Genomic DNA, 12,114 nt, shown 5'->3' on the forward strand with positions numbered 1-12,114 from the left:
ACTGGATATGAACTCTGCACACGTCCACCTTCTGAAAGTCAGTTTAATGTTTGCAGAATGGCTCCTAACCGCTGTGATATCAAGATCTAATTGGTTATCAAATGCTTTTAGTTGATGCCTAAACACCACACGCAGTCAGCCAGGCTTCTTGGTAATGCTACTGGTGTTCTGGTAATTCTTTAGTGGGTTTGTTTGGTGTGGGCGACTCTGCCGGGGCCATTTAGTTCTGAGCTACAGAAGGAGGAGAGCTGGAAACTGAACACACACACACACACAGGTGGAAGTGGTGCCTTTCTCCTAAAGTCCCTAAAAGGAAGAAAGGAGAGTGAAAAGAAAGATTGTGTGTGTGTGTGTGAGATCTAAAGCCAAACTTTTAGGCAAAGCCAACTTTCTACGCCTCCTTCTGTCAAAACCACACATGGACATTCACAGACAAGCTGTGTCGTCCCCAGACTCAGTCTAAAATATTATAAACCAATAAAAGAACATGTATTGTGATGTCCTTGAAAAGACATTAACTCTGTCTCATTTATTCTCCCCAGTTTATAATAGAGGACATGAAGCAGCAGCAGACCAACAAGCACAGCAACCTGCACCGTGAAGACCAGAGCATCACAGTGGAGGAGCTGTGGAAGAGCTGGAAGACGTCTGAAGGTAAAATACACAATACAATAAAAATACACAAGTCAACTGTCTCTGCATCCAGACAAACACATGTGTCTTTATTGTGTGTAGAGGAGAGGAGATGTAAATGAGAAGAAAGGGACACACAGTCCCTTTTCTTTTCTTTCTTCCTCCTAAAATGTACTTTATTTTAGAAATCTGACTAGACTTCTACAATTTGAGGCATCAAGGGCAGAATGAGACTAAACAACGATCTACTCTGAGTTAGAATATTTATCCAGAGGGAAGTGCACCCTTTTATTTTCTCTGCAGATTATTATTTTAAAACAAAAAAAGTAACCCTGAACAGACAGCTCTTAACAGCTTTTAATTACCACTTACTGGTATTGACTGTTTTACTGGAGTTGATAATACACTTTCCTTCTCAGAGACAGTGTTTGTAAAGATAATATTGAATTTGATCTCTTCCGCCTCCTCTCCTGCTACTTCTCCTATTTGAATTTCAAATTGGGCCAAAATTTGAAACTGACTCCTCTTCTCCTTACGACACATCTGTGTTTTGCCTTCAAACACAATCTGTCATTCTCCACCTGTGTTTATTCACCACTCTGCAAGTGTGAGTGTTCAACACACTCACGTCCGCTCAGGAAATAAACACACAGAGAATGAACATCATAACTTTTCATTTCGGTGAAACACGGTGTCAGGATCTCTACTTCTTGTACTGAGGCCAAGAAACTTTGTTATTCTGTGAATGTTAAATGCTTTAATGACATCATCACCATGTTCCCTCTCTCTCTCTCAGTCCACAACTGGACGATCGAGGACGCGGTGCAGTGGCTGAAGGAGGCGGTGGAGCTGCCGCAGTACGAGAAGAACTTCCGGGACTTCCGGGTCTCGGGGAACACTTTACCTCGGTGAGCACGGCTCGACTGATGAGAAACAACCTGTGAAGAACAGGTTCTGAATCACTCACAGCCATTTTAATTTAATTTAAATTATTTATGACTTTTTTAAACCTTAAAGGCAGATATTACAAATGCTTGATATAAATAATTTGCCTCAAATTAAGATGCTCTGGGGAAGAGGGATTATGATCACTGGTAATATTGTGATTGTTAGCTCAATGCTGCCCACTGCTGGTGGTTAGTGGCGACACAAGGTTGATTTTCTGGAGCAGGTAGATGTTTTTGTGAAGTTCCAGATCAGTTTACTTTTAAAGCTTTTGAATCCAGTGCTGTGGTTGTATTTTCCTCAATGAATCTGCTGCGTCCTTGTATCTGCTAAGTCCATACTCAAGATATTCCCAGAATCCCCTCGAGAAGATTAAATTGTTAACTCCAGTAATCTGAGAGTTGACGTTACAGAAAGTCAGACGCTGCCGGGACACTTGTGGAATGTGACCCGCTGCAAACTGCATGTACGGCCTGAGCAGAGCCGAGCGGTTTCGTGTTCCGCCACAGGGCCGGTGGGCGCTGACTCATGAAGTGATGTCACGGCACAGGGGTACAGTTTCTCCTGGCTGCCATGTTGTCTCAGCCGGACAAGATGGTGGTGGCATGCAGTGGTGTCACAGGGACGAACCGGGCAGAGGGCACGTTGTGTGTGTGTGTGTGTGTGTGCGTGCTACCCACAGACACACAACCACACCTGTAGTTCTCAGTGGGATTTGTGGCTCTTTACACCAGTACTGCCATTTTTTATGTGAATCAAGGCCGGAAAAATTCAATCATTCATCCGGTTTCCCTTATAATTGAATTTCTGTCAGTTTTGATGCCTGGGGCGGGGAGGCAGCTTATTTTCAGCACCTCTTTAGTCACAAAACTGTCAATTGTGTTGTAATTTACTGAAGAACCTGGACAAACCAGGACAATATGGTTCATTATGGCTCAGACAATATAAGCGTTACTGCTTTGTTGCAGCTTTTTGTATTGCTTGAATATTTATTGTGAGGGATCACATCTGGTCCAGGGAAGCAGCTGCTCAAATTTCTTATGCATGTTATGACTCATACCTTGTATTTACAGTAACACATTGAGTCAAAGCAGTTTTCACAACAGGGTGTTATTTAATAAAGTATTCAAAGTAAAAGTACCTTCAGGGTGTAAACCTAGTTTATAAAGTCTACTACAGAGTGTTTAACATGTTAACAACCAACGTTTACATGAATTGCAGCTGTGCTTAGACACATCTGGATTCAAATGAGCTGCAATTCTTCAGCCTGGAGGACTGCAGACTGATGGAAATCTGCAGTCCTCATAAATCTGTAGCTGTAACGATCTCACCACAAGCTGGAGGACATCCCTTCATATATTATTCATCTCTTAACCCTGGCACTAATGCATAGTATATTATTAAGTCATTATATATAAGTTAAGAAACCAGAACAAACTGCTTTTCACTGTGGTGGGTTATATAACATTATAAATGCACAACAGCCAGCGATAAGGTCTCGGTGTAGAAAGGTAAATCCAGTGTGACTAACTGCTCAGTATTCAGTGCTGATTCGTGTTTCTCTTCATATTTCAGAATAGCAGCAAATGAACCGTCGTTTATGTCGATGCAGCTGAAGATATTAGACCAGCGGCATAAACAGAAACTAAACCTCAAGGCCCTGGACGCGGTGCTGTTTGGTCCTCCGCTCCGTAAGCACACACACAACCAGCACTACGCATTAAACCCAACTACCAGCTTCACAAGTGTGTTTTATTCTGTAACCAATCCGTCCTTCTGTCTGCAGGTCCACAACATAACTGGATGAAAGACTTCGTCCTGATGGTTTCCATAGTGATCGGTGTGGGGGGCTGCTGGTTTGCCTACGTGCAAAACAAGTCCAGCAAGGTGCACATCTCTCAGATGATGAAGGATCTGGAAAGCCTGCAGCACGCCGAGCAAAGCCTCCTAGACCTGCAGAGTCGGTGAGTGACAACACAGCCATCTTAAACCTTCTGAGTTAAAACTGGAAGTAGAGTTTGTTTAAACGTTGCTCCTGTTTCTTCTCAGACTGGAGAAAGCTCAGGAGGAGAACCGCACGGTGGCGGTGGAGAAGCAGAACCTGGAGCAGAAAATGAGGGACGAGATCAACGGGGCAAAGAAGGAGGCTTATCGGCTCCGGGAGCTGAGAGAAGGAGCTGAGTGTGAGCTGAGCCGCCTGAAGTACGCCGAGGAGGAACTCGTACAGGTACTGACCCTCAGCCACAGAGCAGTGCTATTTAGGAAGGAGACAGTATCAAGATCTTTATTGTGAATATATTTATTGTTGCTCCTGAATGACCTTGAGAGATTGTTTCTTCCACAAAATTGATTATTGGACGTTCACAAGACTTAATAAAAGCAGATAAATTCAATTTGTAAAGCACCAACTCCTCACATCCATTATCTCAGGTCACTTTACTATTATTCAGGTCATGAATAAAAAAATTATGAGCAAACACTCTATAAAGAAAACTTAGAGGAGCAGTGATGTGAGTTCTTACTGGTAATGAAAGTAAATCTGACGACTTTCTACACAGCAAACTAAATCTGAAAACTAATTTAAAGAGTTACCAATCACTCTCTCTTAGTGTTTATGATCAATAAAGGTTTTAAATATTGGACTCTAACCCATGTGCTCTGTTTCTCCTGAAGGTGCGAAAGGCCCTGAGGAGAGCGGAGAAGGAGATGCAGTCGGAGCGCTCGGTGCCAGAAGCTCTTCAGAAGTGGCTGCAGCTCACACACGAGGTGGAGGTTCAGTACTACAACATCAAGAAGCAGAACGCTGAGCTTCAGTTAACCGTCGCCAAAGAAGAGGTACGTTTCTCTGGACCACTGATTAGGATCTGTTGAGAAGAAATAACTTCAAAAATATGTTACTGCTCTTCTAAGTTCAGTGTCACGTTTTCTTACTTCAAATTTAAACTCCAGACACACAGCTCCTATACGAGTCTTTATATTTACTTTATAATCATAAAAACATTAATTATCAAATACAAACCTTCCCCAACATTCACCTCTAATCACATGATACAGGAAGTGTTTTAGTTCATGTGGTTTGAAACCTGTGTGTTGTCGTCTGGCAGCAATAATATAAAATATCACTCACATTACCACTGGTGTGATATTCTGGCCGGTGAACCGATGACTGAGGAAGTGGCAGCGCTCCAGCTGACGTTTGAGGAAGTAACATTTAAAGTGACAATTACTACAAAATAAAAGCCACAGGATTCAATTACAACCGCACAGAGGGATAATTAAGTTTTACTCTGGTATTTATCTCTGTAGTGAACTGTAATAAGATCTCAACTAAGGCACTTAATAGTTAAATTGTCTTTTTATGATATTGTTTGACTCATTTCATTTGTGGGTTTCCCTGCTCATACAGTCTGAATATTAATGGATTTAAAAGAAACGTACAAACCCACGTACTCCCTGGATAGAAATGATAAAGATTGCTAACATTTACATTTTTTCTACAATTTCAGGCAGAGAAAATCAAAAAGAAGAGAAGTTCTGTGTTTGGAACTCTTCACGTAGCCCACAGTTCATCACTGGACGAGGTGGACCACAAGATACTAGAGGCAAAGTAAGAACTCACACTCTGACTCACACACACGTAGCTACACACCTCCACCCACAGTAGTGTTGAGTTCAATCCAGTTTTCTTTTCCTTCAACCAGGAAATCAGCTCAGTAGTTTTTGTGTTATCCTGCAGAAAAACAAACAGAAAAGAGGTGATAAAGGTGGATTCACGCACTTATCAGCCACATGTTCACTGGCTGCACCTGTTGATTTAATGGGCTGAATATTACAAGAAACTTAATTTGTGCCATTAAAAACCAGATCATGTGATGGACCATTTGTTTTGTTTTTCAAAGATTAAATTCTTTACTCGAGCCGTCAATTTTAGATTAGATTAAACTTTATTGTCATTGCCATTTATTGTCATTTATGAGTATTGTGTATATTAAAGTGAAAATGTAAATAAATAAGATCTGTACAGTAAGAAATATATATGGAATATTACAGTATTAACAGGAATTGTAAGATATAAGGACGATGAATACACTACGAGCAGGATACAAATATAAATATATATATAAATATGAACACACTATAGGCGGGATATACAGTAGTAAAAAAAGTAACAGTCGGTGCAAATGTACAAATGTTCAATGGTTGGAGGGTGTGTGGCAGTCCAAGCCAGGGTGGATAAATTCCATTTACCATTAGAAATGAGAACTCAGTCTCTGTATCGTGCCTCCATCTGATTGGTCTGCGTTCCTCAGGAAAGCCCTGTCGGAGGTGACGGCGTGCCTGAGGGAGCGGCTGCACCGCTGGCAGCAGATCGAGAAGCTCTGCAGCTTCCCTGTGGTCAGTAACTCGGGGCTGCCGAGCCTGACGGCCAGCCTCTACTCAGACCACAGCTGGGTGGTCATGCCCCGAGTCTCGGTGCCTCCCTACCCCATCGCGGGAGGAGTGGACGACCTGGACGAGGACACGCCTCCCATCCATCCTCAGTTCTCCAGTAAGTAGCCGACGGAGGTTTTTTTGACGCAGAAGTACAACGGTGGTTTTCTCTCTTGGTGTTTTTGAAATTCTCTTTTTATTAGAAAGGCACATTTCCATCACATACATTAAATACAGCTTTAGTCTGTCAAGGACATAAGAAAGGATGGATGTAGTAAGTTTGGGTGATTTTGTTCATACTGCCTTTCTGGGGTTTTGTTTTATGGACCTAAATTACTCCATGTAGGAACAATAACAGAGGTAAAGAGAACACAACCGGGGAGCGCACTTCACATCAAAAAAAAAAAAAGAGGATCACACAAAACACAAGTATATTCAAATAAAATCAGATCTAACTGGTTTCACATACTCAGTCCATTTGTCCAAATGTCTTTCTCGACCTTGAGGGAAAAAGAGATCTTTTCCATAATCTCATACACAATTTCAATCCATTCATCAATGGTGGGAGGAGGGTCCACTTTTAACCATTTCCTCGGGACACATTTCTTACTAGCTTCTAACAGTATAGCGAGCAGTTTTTTGTCTTTTATGTTCCACGCTTCAAACATGAATTTCTCTTGGTGTTTTTTAATCATTCACCGTCTCTCTCTTTCCTCCAGCGGCCACGTTGATCCGTCCATCGCTGACACGCAACAGCAGCATGTGCCGCTCCCGCCGCAGCCTGATGAACTCCCCCCAGTCCACGCTGATGTCGCCGGACCCCGACCTGCTGTCCATGGCCAGCTCGTCCCTCTCCTATCACCCCGAGGCCGACGAGGAACATATTGTGTTCAGCTCGGATAGGAGGGGGTATGTAGCGGTGGCCGGGACGCCGCGGAATGGTTTTAAAGTTTGGACTTACAGGTGTTTTATCCAGACATTCGCACTATGACGCTTTGAGCTTGGGGTTGAGTGGTAACTTGTGTCTCTGGGTGTCATCTAGAAGCTGGAGGCTGCATGAACGACCTCGACATTAATCTGCACACAACTAGTGAATGTCCGACACTGTTAATTAGCAGGATCTTTTTCTCCTGGTAGCTAAACCCCAAGGAAACTCAAAAAGAGGCCACATAGTCCAGGCAAAGTAGCGTTTTACGACCGACTAATTGTAAAAGAATTTTTTTCAGCATAGATCATTTGGATGAGGTGTCCAGAACAACATACTAAAAGTCCTAAGAAATCCTAGTTGAGGAAATATGTTTAATTCTCATCAATGTGTGCCAATAAGGCCCGGCAACAATACACCCCAAAAAGACTATTTTTTTCCTTTACTCCTATCAAAATAAAACTTTACACAATGAAAGTAACCATGAAACGTAACATTTTTTGTATTACAAGTTTCTTTTGAAATGAATTTGACAAGCACATGAGCTCCACACTTATTGAATATGTCCTAATTTGCATAGGCAAACACCATTCATATGTATTACAAATACATACATAAATTCATTTTCAAAGAAACTTGTAATACAAAAAATGTTACGTTTCATGGCTACTTTCATTGTGTAAAGTTTTATTTTGATAGGAGTAAAGGAAAAAAATAGTCTTTTTGGGGTGTATTGTTGCCGGGCCTTATTGGCACACATTGATGAGAATTAAACATATTTCCTCAACTAGGATTTCTTAGGACTTTTAGTATGTTGTTCTGGACACCTCATAGAAATGATCTATGCTGAAAAAAATTCTTTTACAATTACTTCTATTTTTGGCTCCAAAATGGGCTACTTTGCCTGGACTAACAGCCATGTAGCAATGATGAGGATTGGCCAGAGTTAAACACCTGCCAGGAAAAAATATGTATATAGAAGATTTATACACAACACTAATGTTGCCTTGTAGCTGTTCAAACTCATTTTTCAATCTTCTGATCAAAGTGCTCCTGTGTGTGAGTCTCCTCATGTTGACGTTGTGTCTCCTCCCTCAGGGAACCGACGCAGGAGGGCGGCTCCGACACAGACTCCCTCAGCTCGTCCATGGGCCGGAAGCCGCCGCACAACCCCTGCACGCCCGGCTCGGAGACCCCGTACCGCAAGATCTCCCGCGAGGAGCTGCTGCTGTACAGCCACAGTCCGGAGCTGGCGGCGTGCACCCCCCACACCAGCAGCAGCAGCAGCAGCAGCAGCCTCAGGGACTCCACGCCTCCCCCTCTCCCCCCGACCCCGGCCACCACCCCGTCCGGGCCGCCGTCCACCTCGCCCTCCCCGGCCATGGAGCACCACCCGTTTGCACACAGAGGCTCTCCGGACCTCACCCGCATCCTGCCCGAGTCCCAGAGCATGACCTTCACGCCGGGGGGCGTGTCCTCGCCCACGGGGAAGGGCGTGTACAACGGCATCCTGGAGAAGTCCTACAGCTACGGGCAGCTGCCGGCCAGCATGCTGCCCAACGTGGGGGGGCGCAACCCGTCTGTGACCTCCCTGGACTCGGAGGGCCGGAGCGTGGGGCGGGAGCACAAGCTCCAGAGCAACTCCTCCCAGGACTCCAGCGACAATGGAGAGAGAATCAAGCGCTCCTCGTCCAAAATCAAAAGCCTATTTAAGAAGAAAAAATAAAACTTAAGAGAGCGAAAGAGAGAAATAGGATTAGTTGTTTTAGCCTGAATACTAATAAAAAGGACATCACTATAAGCTAAAACATTTCATTTTTCTCTCCTAAGTTATTTTGTTATCAAAGATGGAATGTAGCTCAGGCTGGACGCCTTCAAACACTCCAGACTGGTCGCCTTATTTTTTAAGTTCACTCAGCCTCGCGGGGAAACCTGCAGAGGTCACGGAAAGGTCAATCAGACGCCACCCACGACCTGGTCGCTGTCTTCTCTTAATGTTACTTTGCTTTTCAACCCCAAAAAAGCCACTTTGAGTAACGGTACCGTGTCAAACGTAGTGTTTCACTGTCGATGTCTTGTAGAGAATCATATCCGCTGTTTAAATCGCACTTTGAAAAGCGACAGCAACACGTGAACAACACCCAGAAAAAAAAAAGGTCCTATAGTAGATTGGGGATAATGTATCGTCTTTTCTCAAGTGTCCTAATTTACGACGGAGTATCAGGGCCAATTATAGGGAAAATAAATCAGAGATAACAAGATTAACTTTGGGACATGTTTAACTTAAATAAAAAAATAATTCATCTCAACTTCACCCCTTGTAGACAAATGTTGCGAATTTGCTGATGGTGCAAATACTACACATACCATGAAGGTATTGGTAGTACTCTGCCGCCATCTAGTGGTCGGAGTGGAGAATACATACTAGCCCCTTGGTACTGTGCAGCAAAGTTATTTTGAGATATTAAGCTGTATTTGAAATACTGTGATGATGGAACAGCAATGATTGTACAGAAACATATGTTGTTATTCAATTTCAAGCAAAAGCAGCATCAATATAATAATCTACATACCAGAGAATGGAAATTACGTTTATGCCCCATTATGCCTAATGTCGCTATTTGCCTCAAACCTAAATTTTATATTTATTGTATATGGTATATTGAAATTAACAATCTCCACTTAATTTAGAATCTGTATGACAGCCAAAAACACAAATAATATTTTTTTTATATAATTGGAAATTAATTCAGGCAATAAGGGGTTACCAGGAGTTTTAAAATGTGGTGCAGACTTGCCGTCGATAAAAGTTCTCGAGAACCACAACAAAAGATCTTAATCAAGTGCGACTTTTATCTCTAATATTTATTTTCTGTATCATGGCCCTAATACTCAGTCGTCCTAATCACCCCCCCCCCTTCCTGTTGAAATTATGAATTGCATCTTAAACAGTCTTCAAGAGCTAAACTCCTGTCCTTGATGAATTTTCCTTTTGAAAAAGAAAACCCTGCTCAAAACTTTATTGCACTACTGCTTTCCTGGTCCTCTGGGGAAGAGCCACTGCTGGCGGAGAACATATTGAGTAAAGATCCAGAGACGAGGGGAGCACATGGGCGGCGGTGGTGAAACTGCAGCGTGTAATGCCAGAGCCACGATTATCTGATGCATCTTTACTGTCGCCGTTCATTATCCTCTCAAATATATAAATAAATCTCTATATATATATATAAACGTATACCTTGTTTACGCATTACTAGGTTTAGATTGGTGGGGTCCCTTTGAACTGAAGAAAGTCGAACGAATATGCAGATCTAACCAGTCGTGTCCCCTGTCCTCTAGCTCCGCCTCTTTACTTGACAAACTGCATTCTGTAGCCATTCACCGTTTCCATGTCTCGTCTTAAAACTCTTCAAATCTAAAAAAACGCTTGATGTCACGACCGGATGTCTGTGTGCGATTCATTCTGTTTCCGAGTGCCATAGGAAGGATGTGAGATGATGTAATATTGAAAAAAAATAATACTTTTCTGTAACTGTCTCGACTGTGGGGGTGTGGCCTCTACCGTCTGTGTTCCAGGCCTTTTTTTTTTAAGGACAAACAGTGAAGGATTATCTGTTTGAGCTAAGGGACGTTTTTTCATCCACATCCGATCAAAACATTGAGACTCCTCCCCCCCGCTCACACTAAGCTCGAAGCCAACCCACGCAATACGGCCCCGCCCCTCACCGCCGGGCCTGCACCGAGCGCACTGATGTCAACCCGTCCAGCTTCACACTGTGATTTCTGCCTTCATCCCGGACGCCGGCAGAGACGTGATGACAGGTCATGGGGTGGGGTGGGGGGGGGGGGATGCCGTGCATGAGGTGTGTCTGGGAGACGAGGATCCACGGGCCTCTGTTTTTAAGAAGAAGAAAAAAACAAAACCTATATTTAGAAGGTCGTTGACAACGCAGCACACAATGAAGGAAACAAAAGACGCAGCTGAAAGACGAGGGGCAAACGAATGTTTACGAGACACTAGGGGCTTTTTTTGAGAACATTTTGTGTGTGAATATTTGTATACAGTAGAAAAATTAATAAAAATGGAGGCATTGGAGAAGTGTACTGTTTGTGATATTTTGCGTCTAAATCCCTGTTTGATCGTGAACATCCAACGGCTTTTTGTGATTGTAAATGAGGACATGGAAACAAACATTCAATGTTAGCTTTGTCATAGTAGGTCGTCCTAAATCCATAGCCTAAATCTGGAAAAAAACGTCATAGGTTTGTATGTCGTTCTCAATCTGGTAAAAACGTCATAGGTTTGTATGTGGTTCCAAATCTGATAAAAACGTTCTAAATCTGATAAAAACGTCATAGGTTTGTATGTATGTCGTTCTAAATCACCTAAAAAGTGATAAAAACATCAAAGGTGAGTATGTCGTTCTCAATCTGGTAAAAACGTCATAGGTTTGTATGTCGTTCTCAATCTGATAAAAACTTCATAGGTTAGTATGTCGTTCCAAATCTGATAAAAACGTTATGTCATTCCAAATCGGATAAAAGTCATAGGTTTGGATGTCGCTCTTAATCACCTAATAAGTCATAGGTTAGTATGTTGTTCTAAATCTGATAAAAATTTATCAGATGTATGTCGTTAAAAATATGATAAAAAAAGTCATAGGTTTGTATGTCGTTCTAAATATGATAAAAACGTCATGTGTTAGTTTGTCGTTCTAAATCTGATAAAAACGTCATAGGTTAGTATGTCGTTCTAAATCTGGTAAAAAAGTCATAGGTGTGTATGTCGTTCTAAATCTGATAAAAACGTCAGTATGTCGTTCAAAATCACCTAAAAAGTGATAAAAACATCAAAGGTTAGTCGTTCTAAATCTGATAGAAACGTCATAGGTTTGTATGTCGTTCTAAATCACCTAAAAAGTCATAGGTTAGTTTGTCGTTCTAAATCTGATAGAAACGTCATAGGTTTGCAAGTCGTACTAAATCTGATAAAAACATCATAGGTCATTTTAAATCTGAATCTAAATCTGATAAAAACGTCATAGGTTTGTATGTATGTCGTTCTAAATCACCTAAAAAGTGATAAAAACATCAAAGGTTAGTTTGTCGTTCTAAATCACCTAAAAAGTCATAGTATGTCGTTCTAAATGTGATAAAAACATCATAGGTTTGTATGTCGT

General features: G+C 42.1%; 1 protein-coding gene across 1 annotated transcript in view; it reads left to right on the forward strand.

Moving 5' to 3' along the window:
• Positions 1-10,760, forward strand: part of stim2b (stromal interaction molecule 2b) — a 35,556-nt gene extending 24,796 nt beyond the window's left edge. Inside the window, exons 3-12 of the mRNA XM_061066557.1 lie at positions 543-654; positions 1,430-1,541; positions 3,154-3,269; positions 3,365-3,542; positions 3,628-3,805; positions 4,252-4,413; positions 5,085-5,185; positions 5,889-6,127; positions 6,729-6,918; positions 8,033-10,760. Coding sequence (XP_060922540.1) covers positions 543-654; positions 1,430-1,541; positions 3,154-3,269; positions 3,365-3,542; positions 3,628-3,805; positions 4,252-4,413; positions 5,085-5,185; positions 5,889-6,127; positions 6,729-6,918; positions 8,033-8,660 — 2,016 coding nt within the window. The 3' untranslated portion in view covers positions 8,661-10,760. The remainder of the gene's footprint in view (positions 1-542; positions 655-1,429; positions 1,542-3,153; positions 3,270-3,364; positions 3,543-3,627; positions 3,806-4,251; positions 4,414-5,084; positions 5,186-5,888; positions 6,128-6,728; positions 6,919-8,032) is intronic.
• The last annotated feature ends 1,354 nt before the right edge of the window (positions 10,761-12,114 follow it).

This window comes from Limanda limanda, chromosome 22 (genome assembly GCF_963576545.1).
Source record: "Limanda limanda chromosome 22, fLimLim1.1, whole genome shotgun sequence".
NCBI classification, from domain to species: Eukaryota; Metazoa; Chordata; class Actinopteri; order Pleuronectiformes; family Pleuronectidae; genus Limanda; species Limanda limanda.